Source organism: Acinonyx jubatus, chromosome D2 (assembly GCF_027475565.1).
Source record: "Acinonyx jubatus isolate Ajub_Pintada_27869175 chromosome D2, VMU_Ajub_asm_v1.0, whole genome shotgun sequence".
Lineage (NCBI taxonomy): Eukaryota > Metazoa > Chordata > Mammalia > Carnivora > Felidae > Acinonyx > Acinonyx jubatus.
In genome coordinates this window covers 50,245,265-50,261,379 of record NC_069393.1, presented here as the reverse complement: position 1 = coordinate 50,261,379, position 16,115 = coordinate 50,245,265, and the positions used below count along the sequence as shown (strand labels likewise).

The following is a 16,115-nucleotide window of genomic DNA, read 5'->3' as shown; positions in this document are numbered from 1 at the left end:
TACCTGGCCCCAGGAACAACATCTGACACAGCTGATCCTTCCCTCTTCTTGGATATACATTCTGCACTTGGCTTCCAACCCACACTCCTGGATTTTCCTTCTATGTCAATGACTGAACCTTTTCAGTTTCCTTTGCTGGTTCCTCCTCCTCTCTCTGATCTCTTGGTTTGCTCCAAGACTCAATCCTTGGTCTTCCACTCTTCACTATCTATATTCCCTCAGGTGATCTCATCCTGTCTCACAGTTTAAATACCTTCTATATGCTGAAGACTATCAAATATTTATCTCCAGCCAGACCTTTCCCTTGAATCATAGATTTGGATTTCCACCTGCCAACTTCCTTTCTTCTCTGAAATGATTAACTCAACATGTCCCAAACCAAACTCCCAATCTACCCCTCCCCCAAAGCTGCTCCATCATTAGTCTTCCCTGTCCCAGTTAGTGACAGCTCCATTATTACAGTTGCTCAGGTCCAGAATCTCAGGCCAGGGTCTGCTCTTCCTCTCATACTCTAAATCTAATCCACCAGCAAATCCTGCTGGATCTCCCTTCAAACTATACCCATCCCTTGCACCCTCTCTTGCACCCTCCGCTGCTACCATCTCTTACCTGGATCACTGCAATTGCCTTCTAACTGCTCTCCCTGCTCCTCCCTTTGCCTTGTGATGTACAGTGTATTCTCAACATGGTCATCAAAATGATTTAAAACAAAACCAGATCATGTCCGTCCTGTAACCAAAACCTTGCAGTGGTTCCCCATTTCACTCAGAGTAAAAGATAACGTTTTTTACAGTGGCCTACGTGGCCCCTGGGCTCCCATTGTCTCTCTGCCCTCATCTCCCACTATCTTCTCCCTCCCTCACTGTTCTCTGGCCACACTGGTCTCCTTGCTGTTCCTCAAACAAGTTTCAGGAGCACTCCTGACTTAGGTCCTTTGCACTGGCTTCTCCCTTTATCTGGAACAGGCCTGCTTTCCCTAGATTTATACACGGCTAACTCCCTCATGGCCATTAATTCTTTGCTCAAAGCTTACCTTCTCAACAAGGCCTATCCTCACCATTGTAATTAAAATTGCAATCTGTCCCTCTCTTCACACTCCTGATCCCCCTCACCTGCAGCACCCCCTCCTTTTCCCCCTTTGTACTTTCTAGTATACCATATAAGTTATTTATTATACAGTTTGTTGTCTGTCTCTCCCCACAAAAATATTAATCCTACAAGGGCAAAAATCTTAATCTATTTTGCTCACTAATGGACCTCAAGCACCTAGTACGGTGCCTGAACACAGCAGGCATTCAGTAAATATTTGAATGAATGATGCCTCATAGAGTACTCCATCTTCCTTCTGCCTTCTATATCCGGTAGAAATAATTTTAAATTTTCTAGTAGGCACAAGAACAAAAGTATTTTACATGTTTTGTGTAAAGGTAATTCTAATAAGGTTAATGCATTAAAATATTTAACAATGCGCTTGTTTAGTAATCTGAATTTCCTTGACAATAAGGTTCCATTTCATGTGAAAGTATTCATACTGTTGCAGTGTTCCATTTAAGTAAAACTTAAAATTCCTTTCCTCAGGTGTACCAGCAAAATCCCAAGTGCTCAACAGCCACATGTGGCTAATGACTACCAGACTCTACAGCATGGACACAGACTTGTCCAGGCCTCCTGCACAACTGCCATACCCCCTCATCTCCCTCCTATGTTAGACTCCCTTCCTCCTTGGTTTATGCACCAGCACATCCTCCAGCAGCCTCCTGAGAAAGTATGTAGGAGAAAAAATTGATACCTGTGTAACAGACACAATGTTACCTACTGAAGAAGGCTTGATCCCTCTTTCTTCTTGCTAACAAAATATGATTATGTTCTGGTAGCAATATGTCCAGCCTTAGGCATAAATGAGAATTTACTAAGGCACCTGTAGACCCACCCCGCCCCCCCCCCCCCCCCAACTCCTTTACCGAGGGTTTGCATGTTTCCTAGTGTTGAAGCTGCTGAGGGTATCCTTTGGGGAAGATCTTCTGCCTGCCACCTCATTGTTTTGGGTCTGCTGGACCATCACTACCATCAATCTGCTTTCCAATTCCCATTTCCAATTCCCATCACTTCTCATCCTTTCAACAAGCATTTACTGAGAATGTATTGCGGTCCAGGAGTTATCCCGAGGTGCCAAGAATACTGAAGTTTTCGTTCTTATCATTTCTGTGAGTTTACATCTTTAAAGTTATTCCTTTGTAGAATAATTTTAGTGGGATAGGAGGGAAAAAAATCTATAAAGGATATCATTAGATAAACTGACAAAACTGGAATATGGAGGATAGATTAAAATATTATGCCCCTGTAAGCACACTGTGGTTATGCAGTGTGCATAATATCTCTAGTCTTAGGAAATACATACTAAAGTAGTTAGGGGTAAGGGGCCATGAGGTATGTAACTTACTCTCAAATTCAGAAAAAAACAGACGGCATGCATGCACGCACACGATAAAGCAAATGAGATAAAATGTTAACAACAGACTAACCTGGGTAAAGAGAGTACAAGTGCTCCTTGTACTACTTTTGGGAACTTTTTGTTTTAAATTTTTTCCAAATAAAAATGTAGAAAAAAAATGTGCTATCATACTTTAGCCACGGGAGTACATTTGATTAAATGGTGACTGGAGTCCTTTGGGTATCTAACAGTCAAAACCAAAAGTTAATTTTTCTTCCAACACAGCACTTTAAAATGGAGTAGGTAATAATTAACTTTTGACACAGTTTTTGATAAAAGCATCAGGAAAAAATTTTAGAGAAAGAGTTTGCCCTATTCTTCTCTGAGTGACTTAAATCAGGGTTTCTTGACCCCCGTACTGTTGACATTTTGGGTTGACTCTCTGGTGTGGGAGGAGACTGTCCTATGAATCACAGGATGCTCAGTAGTGTCCAGCCTCCCCAGCCTATACCTACTAGATGCCAGCAGCACCCACCCAGTCCTGACAATCAAAAATATCTCCAGACATTGCTAAAAGTACACCAGGGGTGGGGGTGGGGGGAAAAACCATTGGTGCTTGAGAAGCACTGGTGTAAATCCAAGTAGGAGAAGCCCTGCTCAGGACTACAGGCCACAGTACAAGAGTGTATCAGAAACATCTGGAAGGTTTGCTAATTAAAATGGGCTCCCCTCTCCAGTTTCCGTTTCAGCAGGTCTGAGGGGGGACCAGTCACTATCATTTCCAACAAGATACTAATGGTTTGGGGACCACACTTTGAAAACCACTAGGCTTGACATTTACTGATAGATAAATTACTCCCAACTACAGACTCGGCAATAAAATTTTAAAAAGTCTTGGGGCGGCTCAGTCGGTAAAGTGTCCGACTTCGGCTCAGGTCATGATCTCGTGGTTTGTGAGTTCAAGCCCCGCGTCGGGCTCTGTGCTGACAGCTCAGAGCCTGGAGCCTGCTTTGGATTCTGTGTTTCCCTCTCTCTGCCCCTCCCATGCTCATGCTCATGCTCTGTCTCTCTCAATAATAAATAAAGGTTTAAAGAAAATTTTTTTTAATTTTAAAAAGTCTGAGAAGACTCGCAAATCCAGATTTACAGAATGATGGCAAACATCACACAGATCATGAGGGTTACAGAAGGGCTATTTAGGGAGTATCTAGTACTGTTTTTAGATGTGTGCTTCCCTAAGATCACACAGGCAATCTGTGGTGGAGTTAGGGCAGGAAAAATAGGAAGCAAAGGGGTTAGGTGGTACGGACACTGGGCTTGGGAAAGGACATTTGAGTTTGCTGAAGCCCTAGGAAAAGCTATGTCACTTCTGTAAGTTTCAATTTCATCTGGAAAAAAAAAAGAGTTTAGGATCTTATGGACTACTTCCAGCTTTAAAAATAAAGAATTATACCTCTTTTTAAAAAAAGTTTATTTGGGGGCGGGGCAGAGGGACAGGGAGAGAGAGAAACCCAGTGCAGGACTTGAACCGACGATGGTGAGATCATGACCTGAGCCGAAGCCAAGAGTTGGATGCTCAACCGACTGAGCCACCAAGACACCCCTAGGATTACACTTCTTAAGTAAATGGTAGTCTAAGTTTACATAAATGTTTGTATACTTTTTGATATAATTAGAAAAGTAACAGTACCGAGGTCAGTTTCCCTCACTGTTAGGTCTGCCCTCTCTTCCACTACCATGTTGCTCAGTAAAAGCAGAGTATGTGTGGAATATTAAAACACCAAAAATAACTACATCTAAAGTAGCTATGAGATAAAGTTATAATTTTTAATTTGGAAATACATTTCTTAAGTATTTAATATACACAGCCTTATTTTTAAATTCCTCTTAATAAAATGCTTTAAAGTGAAACAAAATACTTTGAACGAAAATAAAAAAATTCATAAAAACTATATTAACTGAGTCAAGTGCCAACAAATATTATGATGCACAATAAAACATATTAAGAGTTTATATAACTTAAGTTAGACAAACTATAAAATACATTTACTTACCTCAACATTTCTAATGGATTTGTCTCATGCACTTGGTTGCCACACCTTGGACAATCATTGCTGTCTTCAAAGTGCTGGACAATACAAGTCTTACAGACTAAGAAGGAAGAAGATGTTAGGCTGAAACATATCATTTGAACTTAAATCAAATGTAATTAGAAACAGTCCTTAAAAACTGCCTACTATGGGTAGAATACTATTCTTTTACCAAATTTTATAAAACCTTAAAAAATTTTTTTAACACCCAAATAATAAAATAAATACCCAACTGAAATGAAGCTTACAGTCAACAACATAAAAAGTATATACTACTTTGCTGATTGCTTTTCTTAAATATATTCACAAACCAAATAATTTGTTCATAATACTATGAAAAAGCTGGTGCGTTTACGTAAACAACAGTTTTCTCATTTAAAGAAGGAAAAGAAGCACAAACTGGTAACTCTGCACTTCTTTTGAATGCAACATAAATAGTTCTTAATAAAACTTGAGAATTTTCAACACATTTGAAAATTCCCGGGACAGGTGGGGAGTTACAATGGAACTGCCGGCCGTGGCAGAGCCTGGTGAGTCTGTGCTCCCAAGTGCCCTAACTCCACGGAGCACAAAGTACAGTAGTGGCATCAAGTCGGTTACAAAGGCATGAGCGTTAAAGTGGAAGAACTGAGAAACGGACAGGTGTAAGTAAGATTTTAAATAAAAGTTCTAAACAAAGACAACAGAAATACGATTTGTGGATTTCTGGCCACAAGTCCATATAGCCTATGTTTCCTCTAACAGTACAAATCTTTCTGGCTATGAATCTCTCTCACCTTTTCCCTAGGTTTCTATTACCTACTATGTCAACTGTTTTGCCCAAAAACCTTAAACATATTTATAGCACCTAAACTATATAAAAAAAAAAACTGATCTAATTCCCTGTCTCAATACCCCCTCCTCCATTTTATTACCCTGTATAATCTGAAATTCTTACCCAGTACAGATCAGCTCCCCCAGCTCCCTTTTTCAACTCCACTACAAACTACTACTTTTCCCCCTCCTCATGCCCCACACTAACTAAAAGAAGGAAAAAGTTTATGTAAACAATTGATCAAAAGTACACACCAGGATTCCTCCCACTGAGATTAGGTCTGAAAATTCAAGCATCTCACATACGTCGGTCAGGGCATCAACGGTCAAGGAAGAATTCTACTAGGTCTCTAACTTTAAAGTCATTAGTACATATATAGAATGATATCTTGGTACTTCCTTTCACTTACTCATTGATTCAATAGACACCGAATGCCATGCATCGTACTAGGAGTTGGGGATGTGGGGGCAAACAAAACAAAGCCCAGACCTTTACGGAGCTTGTATTTTCTTTGGACAGGCAAGCAAAGAATTTTAGTAATAAATGATATTTATATATAAAAAAAAAAGTAGCTAGAGTGCTAAGAACTATCAGCTATTTTAGACAGAGTGGCCAGGGTAGGGCTTTCTAAGAAGATGACATATGAGCAGATATTTTTTGTTAGGTAAGTACACCTGATTCCCATATTCTCTCTTTTTCCCAGCATATAGCTATTAGGACAATACCTCTTCACTAAAATTCTCCCCAAATTTGGATGAGAAAACAGTATCAAAAAACCTTAAAAATAAAAGAGCTTAGATATGAATACTTCCTCTGTATTCCAAATCCCTTGGCCCCAAGAAGGTTCTAAATGTCTTTTAAAAAGTCAATGTTTGGGAAGAAAGGACTTTCTTGGTAAGCTATATTAAAGTGGAGAGCAGAGAAGCTGAATTCTTTCAAAGCTTGCTAGTATTTGCTCTTTTCCCAGGGACACAAGATAAGTCTCTGAAAGTTGGGAAAGAAGCAAAAAAAAAAAAAAGATAAGAGGCAAGAATGAAGAGTATTACAAAGCCTGATCCTATCCTAAATCTCTGATCCGACCCTGGAGCTCTGATCCTTGTGGTTCAAAAGGTTTATCAAACTCAAAGAGTTCAGGAATTCCTGGCTGTCTACCAGGAATGTCACATTTTATTTCTACTGAATGAGTGCTGTTTTAGAGGGATGCAGAAAGCCCCATCAGGAGGTGAATTTATTTTTCACACCAACATTTGAGATAAAGTACTTTATTCTACTTTTGAATACGAAGAAGAGGTTTCCACAGGCCAAGTTACCTGCCTACTCTGATGAATGGCAGCACAGAGACTTGAATCCAGGTTTTCTGATATGAAATCACAAATTTTAAAGATTTTTTTAACTTTACAGAGGAAAATACCAGGTGTACCAGGCACTACCCTAAATGCTTCAACCCTACTAATTAGGTAATATTATTAGGCCTCTTACAGCTGAAGAAATAGAGTAGAACTTTAGTATAATTTGGCAAAAATCATAGAGTCAGTAAGTGTGAAAAGCCAGGGTTTGAGTCAAGAGCCCATTTGCTTAACTAATGCATGTCTACATGATATAGTTTCTTCTGATTTTATTTCTATGGACCTATAATATATAGAAAAAGAATGCCTTACCACTTAATTTGGAAACCTTAAAAATGTCTATGTATAGAATCAGATCTCCTTTTAAGCTGAATATTTCGCACAAAACAGCCCCTTTAATAGCTCATTTATTCCTTAAAATAAAAAAAAAAAAACTCCAGAAAATACATTTCCTACATGCTTTTAAAAACTGCTGAATAAAGCACAACCTTATATGAATTAGAACCTGAGAAAATCCAGGCCAGGATTTTAGCAAAACTGAAAAAAGTAAAGGGAGGATTTACTTTCCTTTAGATGCTTAAAAAATCCATCATTACAAAACTGACCTCTCTTACTTTATAATTGTTTATATTAGGTGGAAAATACATTTTAAAAATATCTTAAAGATTTCATACCAAGCTTTCTAATTAATTGCTCAACTGCTGTACTGGTTAAATCAGTGAGTCTGAGAAAGATGTTGAAAAAGTCCCGGCCCATGGTTAAGACTGTGTATGGAGACCAACTAGAGTCTTCACTCTCACCAGCCCCTCTATGGACAGATGTCCTAGTCACAAGAAACACCTGGGTGAGAAAGGGACTCAGGCTCACCAAAGATATCCCCAGTTGGAAAACACTTAAACAGCAACAAGCGCTAACATTTCCTGAGCCTAACCAAATATAGGCTCTGGGCTCAAGGCTTTGTGTCATTACAGGATGGACTTTTTTACCACCCCCTTGGGCAAATGAGAAATGCAGTACTGGAGAGCCGGAGCGGAGCGGCTGTCCGCAGCTGGTCGGCTGCCTAGCGCAGACGACATCCATCCTCAGGCCGTGCAGCCCCAGGCCTAAAATCCAAGGCGCCACACACCAAATCTTAATGTCTGTAACACTTGGTCCTTGACATAAAGATTTCACTTAAGGCATTTAAGCGTTTTTTTAACTGATGCTTATATTTCGCCCAGCACAAATAGCCTTAAACTTCTGCCTAAAGCTTTCTAAGCAAAATTTTTCTTTTCACCTAGTTCAAATTCTTGTATTTGAACTAGGTTGTTGCACAAACAGAGTAAAAATCATTGTATCATCTAAAGCTGTGGTTCTCAGGGTGCTTAGGTGGCTCAGTCAGTTAAGTGTTGGACTCTTGATTTCGGCTCGGGGCATGTTCTCACACACAGTTGGTGGGTTGGAGCCCCACAGTGGGCTCAGCACTGACAGCAGAGAGCCTGCTTGGGATCTCGATCTCTCTCTCTCTCTCTCTCTCTCTCTCTCTCTCTCTCTGCCCTTCCCCTGCTTGTGCACACCTGTGCTCACTCTCAAATAAATAAATATTAAAATTTTTTTAAAAAAGAGCAGTGGTTCTTTTTTCTGGGGTATGTATATATGTATATATGTGTCTGTATGTACATGTATGTGTGTATTGTATATGCATGTATAATATGCATACATATGAATATGAACCATAAAAAAGAATGAAATCTTGCCCTTGGCAACAATATGGATGGACCTACATGGTTAGTGAAATAAGTCAGAGAAAACCAAATTCCACTTATATGTGTAATCTAAAAAGAAAAAAAGGGAACAAATAAAACAAAGAGATTGATAGAGAACAAACTAATAGTTGTTAGTTTGTTAGGAGGGGATGAATATGGGGGGGGGATGCATGAAATAGTTAAAAGGGATTAAGGGCTACAATCTTCCAGTTATAACATAAATAAGACATGGGCTGTAAGGTAGAACATAGGGAATATGTTTATATAATATGGTAATATATATATAGTAATGTATATATAATACAGTAATATATATAGTAATACAGTCAATATTACTGTGTCAACTTTATATGGTGACAGATAGTAACTAGGCTTATTGTGTTGACCATTTTGTAATGTAGGTAAATATAAAATCACTATGTTGTATACCTGAAACGAATATAATATTGTATGTCAATTATTCTTCAATAAGAATACGTTTTTTTTTTTTTTAAGTAGTGGTTCTCAAATCACCACAATCACCAGTGAGATTTTTTTAAAAGACAGATTGGTGGACCACATCCAAGACCAATTAAGCCTGAATCTCTGTGAGATTAGCACCAGAGATTTTAACCTTGCAAAGCTCTCTCACTGAGGCAGCCAAAAAACAACTAGGAAATCCTGACCAAGGATTCATTTGGAAGTTACTTTCTTATTCACCATAAGGAAATCACTGTCACAGGACAAAACATAGTCAAAAGAATGTGGGATTAATTCACTCTCCCCATAATGCAGATCTACTTGAGAACCAGGTAGTATACAACACAGTTGTTCTAGATAAAAATGGTCTTGCAGCAGACTGCCTGGAGCTGAGTCCCAGTTCTCTCATTTGGCAAATTACTTACTTTGCACTTCTATGTACGAGGAAGACAGCAAAGGTTCCTATCTCACAGGGGTCTTGTGAAGATTAAATGAGATAGTATATGCAAGGTATGGAAATGCGTGTCAGAGAGCTTGTAAATATTCAGTACATGTGAGCTACCACTATACATTGATCAGTGGATGAACATAAAATGAGGAGGAAGAGAATCAGAGAAATTGAATATTGAATGGCATCAGTTTCATGTGTCCATCTTAAATACCAGATGACCTTGCTAACGAAACTTGAAATGTCTATCATGTAGTGGGATCAATCCTCTGCAGCCATTTCCACCCTAGAGTCTTGCAATTCAGGTATGATATTTATGACACACTCCTTCACCTGAATGGGAACTGCCTATCTCTGCATGTGTGGTATTTCTTTTTCTGGGGTGGAGATTCCAAGATTTACCAACATTTCTCCACTACACATTTCTTCCTTAACTTTATATGTTTAATATAATTCCAGCACAGCCCCACTTGCCTAGGCCTTACCTTGTTCTGTCTCTTCCCAATCACTTTGCACATACCTGCTCTGAAGCACTGTCATCTGTTGATTTCACAGTTTATTCAAGGGCTATTTTACTTTATTTTCAAATTCTTGAGGGAGAGAGTTCTTCACAACAGGTACAAGGACCATTTGTTGTTGCTATCTTAGATATGTGGTCCACCCACATCTCTTATGTATCACAGAGGGCTAGCTTCCCAGTTTTGATGACACAAACTAATCTGCACAAATTTCTCTTCTTGAGCAGAGTCTGCTATCACTGATAATAAAACAATAATATTCTTTTCTCTCATGTCCTTGGTGTAGTCATTCATTAGTAATGCCCTGTTTATTGAACGTGATCAAATGCTGACTTCCTTTGTTAAAATCATCTGAATGTGTTAGTTTTATCTGTTAACACAGAAGCATGTTTTTTCTAGTTTCCTTAAACACATCACTATCTTTATATGCCGTTCTTGATAGCACTCATTTGATACTTTTTGCCTTTGAAAAATTTATCTATTATCTGCTAACAGTCTGGAAGTAAACCGTGGTCATCTGCAAAGAGAAGAGGCATCAGTTTCCTGCTTTTGATGCATACTCTTATGTGTGAAACTGACAGTTTTTAAAAAGTTTCCAGAATATCTGCCATTTGCTTCCATGAGATGGTATCTTCTGGTTTTACTTCCATAAGGAACTAATAAACATCTTTATTTCTCTCATGTCATACATAGCATATTTCTTTCAAAGGCCTACATGAGTTGTGGTTTCATGGTGAACACTAAGGACAGCATTCCTTTCTACTGAGCAGAATGCCTTATTATTATTATTATCTGGCCAGGACAGAGGAACAGGTAGCAAAAAGAATTTTCTGAACAGGATCAGGATAGAGTCTTGGGATTTAAGCATGGTAGGGGGATCTCAGACCAAGTAGTCCAGGAGACCAAAAGGTCCAGAAAGGCTAGAAAGGGTACCCCACTTCCACAGAAAGGTTTAAGGAGTCAAGGAGGACTCCAAGGTCAGGGTAGAGTCTGGTAGTTCAGTCAGTGCAGCACTGCCCTCGTCCCCCTCCTTATCCATATAAATTTCGTGATCAATCAAAATAATTATACTTCCTCATTCATGCCCTTGAATAGCTCTGCTCTCTTCTACTTCAGTTCTTCTGCCTCTCTTTTTCGACATACTTGGTTCATTTAAACTATTATACCCCCCACAAAATCCACCTCTCTACACACTCTGCTTCTACAGGATTACAGTGGGACACTGTGGGACAAACACACGCACCATGCTGACTGGTCTCTCCCCTTAAACTCATGACCGTGAACGTCAGTGGGTCGTGCATCTGCCCCAAGTCCGTTACACTCTTTGCTAATACTTCATAACTTCTCCTCTGCTCAAATCCCCAACATTTCCTCCCCCATCCTCACTATCCACCGATGGCCTTCCTTTTTACTGAAAGCAAAAGGGAAAGAAAAAAAAAACAAAACTGAAAGAGTTCATACCACATCTGTTTACTTACTAGCATCTTTACTTTGTGCTCTTGCCTGTTTCCAAACATTCACGTGTCTATCTCACGCCAGTCTCTGCTTGTGGACTAGATCCCCTCCCAATGGCCCAAGAACACTGCTCCAGAGCGTCTCCCCTTTCACCTACATTAGTCTTTGCTGAGATTCCCGTCAACACGCAAACATATTATTTCAACACCTTAAAAAAAAAAACCCACAAACTTCTGTTGACTCTACTTCCCTTGTGAGCTATCACTCCATTTCAGAGGTACCACACTTATTCTCCCCAGTTCCTCTCTTCCCGATTTTTTTCACCTTTTCTTTACCTTCATGAAGGTTAAATACTTACAGAATCCTACTACAATCATCAAAACCAGGGAGTTAAGAAATTTCCATCCTTTCACATCTATCCACACTTTCACTCCTGACCCCTCCACTGAAACTGCTTGATGAGATGATCTGTGACCTCCAGGTAGCTAAACTTAGAGGTCTACACTTCAGTCCTGTCTACCTCAACCCTGCTGACTCAGCTGACTCCTCCTCCAGGTGACGTGCAGTCTTCCTCCTACCTCAGGCCTCCTCTTCTCCTTCTCAGCGTCCCCGGGTCAGTCCTTGCTCTTTTTCTCTATCTACACTCCCTCCCTCGGTGCTTCCATTGTTTACATACATCTATATGCTGATAATCTCTGGACTCCTACGTCCACCTCCCAACTCTGTATCTCTGGATGTCTCCCAGCTGTCCCTCACAGCTTTTTGTTCAATTTCCAAAAAACAACCACTTGATCTCCCACCCTCAGTTTGTCCTACATGCTTTAGTGACATCTTTATCCTTCAAGTTTCTCAGGCCAAAAACCTTGAAGACATCCTTAATTCCTTTTTCTTGTATGACCCACCATTGGTTCATTAGCAAATCTGGCTCTGCCTTCAAATACAAGCAGAATCTGACCACTTTTACCACCACCACCCCATTGGTGCAAGCCATCACCACCTCTTGCCTGGCTTATTTGCAATCATTCCTAACGGGTCCATTTTCAACAGGAGTCTGAGTAATGCTCTTAAACGTTGTTAGATCATGTTATTCCTCTACTCAAAAACTCTGCCTGAAATGGGTCTTGTTTTTCTCAGAGTAAAAGCCAAACTTCTTAAAGTGGCTCTACAAGAACTGTGCACTGTGCCTGTGGCCCACATCCACCCCATTACCTTCCTCAACTCTCCTTTACCCACTGCCATGTGGCCACACTGGCCTCCTGACCATTTCTCAACATGGCAGGCACACGCCTGCCTTAAAGCCTTCGCTCTTGCTCTTCCTCTACCTGAAATAGTCTCTCCTCGAATATGTGATTGGCTAACTCCTTCACCTCCTTGTCCATTCAAATGCCACTTTCCTTTTTTAAATTTTTTTAAATGTTTATTTATTTTTGATGGGGGGGGGAGACAGGGAGAGGGGGACGGAGAGAAAGCACACACACACAAGTGAGGGAGAGGCAGACAGAAAGGGACACACAGAATCTGAGCTGTCAGCACAGAGCCTGACACGGGGCTCAAACTCATGAACTCATGAACTCATGAATTGTGAGATCGTGACCTGAGGCGAAGTCAGACGCTTAACACTGAGCCACCCACGCACCCTTAAATGTCTAAATGTTACTTTCTTAATGAGGCCTACCCTGAACACAGGTTTATTTTATTTTTTTTGAGAGAGAGAGAGAAAGAGAGAGAGAGAGAGAGGGAAAGAGAGCAAAAGAAAAAGGGTCAGAGAGAGGGACAGAGAGAGAAAGAGAGAGAGAGAGAGAGAGAGAGAGAGAGACAATCTGAAGTAGGCTCCACACAGAGTGGAGCCCAACATCGATGGGGCTTGATCTCACAACCATGAGATCATGACCTGAGCCTAAATCAAGAGTCAGATGCTCAACCGACTGAGTCACCCAGGTGCCCCCAGGCTTATTTTAAATTGTAACATGTCACTGCCCAATTCCCTTTACCCAGTTTGACTTTCCTTTTTTCTAGAGCACTTACCACCTCCTACTACTATACACTATGACTTACCTATTGCCTGCTATGCTGCCTGATGTGTCCCAGGTGCCCAGAATAGTACCTGGAGGAGGAGGTGCTTGGTAAATATTTGTGAAATAAAGGAGGACACAAGGGTTAGGAATAATAAAGGGAGCCAGCATTTCAGGGCCTATAGTGTCCTATTGTAGTCAAGTCAGAAATCAGCCTACATACTTAACTAGAGCAAGGGAAGAGATTCTGAGTTTACTAGTGATTTTTTTTGACAATTAAAAAGAGTTAATTCAACAGAAATTAAAATCTATTTTAGTTTTCTAAAATACAATGATCATTTTCTGTTAACTGAATAAAGAAATGTCAGCAGTTGAACATTCTGAGAGAACAAAGCTTTGTCTATTGGTTTTAAATTTTTTGATACAATATAGTAGCCTGGTAAAAACCAATCGGGGCGCCTGGGTGGCTCAGTCGGTTAAGCATCTGACTTAGGCTCAGGTCATGATCTCACAGTTCGTGGACTCGAGCCAAGCTCAGAGCCTGGAGCCTGCTTCGGATTCTGTGTCTCCCTCTCTCTTTGCCCCTCTCCCACTCATTCTCTCTCTCTCTCTCTCTCTCTCTCTCTCTCTCTCTCTAATGAAGAAACTTAAAAAAAAAACCAGTATGTTATAAAAAGTTAGTAGTTATGAAAAGTCTTCAAAGTATCCAAATAGAAATTGTCTTCTGCCTTTTCTACATGTTTGGACTGTACTTACTCATAATGGTTACATTCAACCATTGTGTTCGACTCTTAAACATACCAGTACACTAACCATGATTTCTAACTCTGAATGCTTACTTATTTTAGGGTACATATTTTTTTTTCAATCCATCACTGATCACAAACGGTTATGACCTAGATATAATTTATTTTCAGAAGGCAACATAAGACAATTTCATTTTTAAATTTGTTACCCCTAGTTTTGTCTTTTAGTGTCCACTATGATGCTCTGCTCAACTGTTTAAACATTCTTTATTATCTCATGCACAGTTTCAAAAGCTAAAAGAACCATAAATTTAATGATTTTTCTTTAGCATTATTGCTAGTAACACCTAGATTAACACCTATAATTATTTTATTTAAAAAGAATCATCAAAATGAACACTATAATCACTTTCATAAATGAATGTCTAGTTTCTGCCAAAATATTGTTTGAAACATGTAACATCAGTATACCATTGACCTCACCTCATTTCTAGTACAATCCTGAAACACTGTACGTGCAACCTGTTGAGACTTTAAATATAATTCCTAATTAGGTCTTTGATTTTTATTCTAAGAAAAAGTCTTGCCTCAAAAAATTGAAATTTATAAAGAATACCTTATTGGAAAGTTCAATTTATATCTTTCCTTCAATATAATGGCTATTTAATATTAATAAATTAATAAATTCAGATCATGATTGGGTGCATAATGACAGGTATACTGTCATGCAAACATAGTTGGGAGAGCCGTGTGTGTGAGCTCATGTGCACGCGTGTGCACGCTCTCTGTGTATACGTATATTTAAATTCACCTCTTTGCTTAAAGAAGCTTCAGAAACAAAGCCAAGCAGAAAGAAGAAAAAATAAAATTAGGAAAATATCATAATTTATTATGAAGATATGCCAGAGTCAGCTGTCCAGGATTCCAAACCCAGCTCCAGCATTTATCAGCTTCATTACTTAACCTTTCTGAGTCCTATTTCTGTGAAAAACACTGTGATAAAATCTGAAATACTCTCCCCTCAACCGTTCTCACAGCTTGCTCTTTCCTATTATTTTGGTCTCTGTTCAAATGTTAAGTCCCAAGAAAGACCTTTCTCTGTTTTATTGTTTCTCATAGCTGTTGTTATACATAGCATCTGAAATTATCCTGTTTACTTGCTTATTGTCTGTCTCTCCAATTAGAACAGAAGTTCCAGGAGGGTGCAGACTAGGTCTGTCTTGTTTATTGCTGTGTTTCCATTGGCTAGAATAATGATTGGCACAATGTAGGTGCTAATAAACATCTGTTGAATGATTAAATAACACCACCTAACTTGAGGGGTTCTTGGGAAGATTGAATAAGATAATAAATGTAAAGCTCATGACCCCAAATACAACAAACACTCAATAAATAATAGCCATTAGCTTAATCTTTTATTAGAATTTACGTTAATTATGGTGTGATTTAATTGCAGTATGATTACAGACTGCCTAGTTGAAGTATGCTACTATTATAAAAGTCTGGTCATGAGCTGTGCTTTTCAAACTAGCACATCACAGAATCACCTGAAAGCTTGTTATTACACAGATTTCTGGCCTTGTCCCCAGAGATTTTGATTCAGCAGGTCTATGGTAAGGCCCAAGAATTTGCACTTTTAACAAGTTCCCAGGTGATGTTGTTGCTGGCAGATGGAGACTGTGCTTTGGATATAGCCAAGTGGATGTAGCCTAAGATTTTTAAACATCGAGTATGAACATATCAAGAAATCTCTGTACCTTAAAGTACTTATATATTTATGATACTTGTTTAAAAACAATAAATGGTTGGTTATACTTAAATTTTACCACCTTCTGATTGTGTTGTTCCTTCATTTTTACTTATTACCACATAAAATCACCAAGTCCCTTAACTGTCACATCAACTATACTTAATTATCAATTAACCCTTCTTCTTTGCATAAGTTAAATACTAAGTACAGCAACACTTTTCCAAAGAATTTGTTCTCTGTGCAGGGATTACTGCCACAATCTCTGAAAGGGCACAAAGAAGAAAGCTTTCCTTTCCTGTAC

The 16,115-nt window shown here is 39.3% G+C and overlaps 1 protein-coding gene across 5 annotated transcripts in view; it reads right to left on the bottom strand.

The window, feature by feature from the left end:
* Nucleotides 1-16,115, bottom strand: part of PCGF5 (polycomb group ring finger 5) — a 122,847-nt gene that overhangs the window by 46,856 nt on the left and 59,876 nt on the right. For all 5 annotated transcript variants that reach the window (XM_053207559.1, XM_053207560.1, XM_053207561.1 and 2 more), the window contains exon 3: nt 4,486-4,582. In XM_053207559.1, coding sequence (XP_053063534.1) covers nt 4,486-4,582 — 97 coding nt within the window. The remainder of the gene's footprint in view (nt 1-4,485; nt 4,583-16,115) is intronic.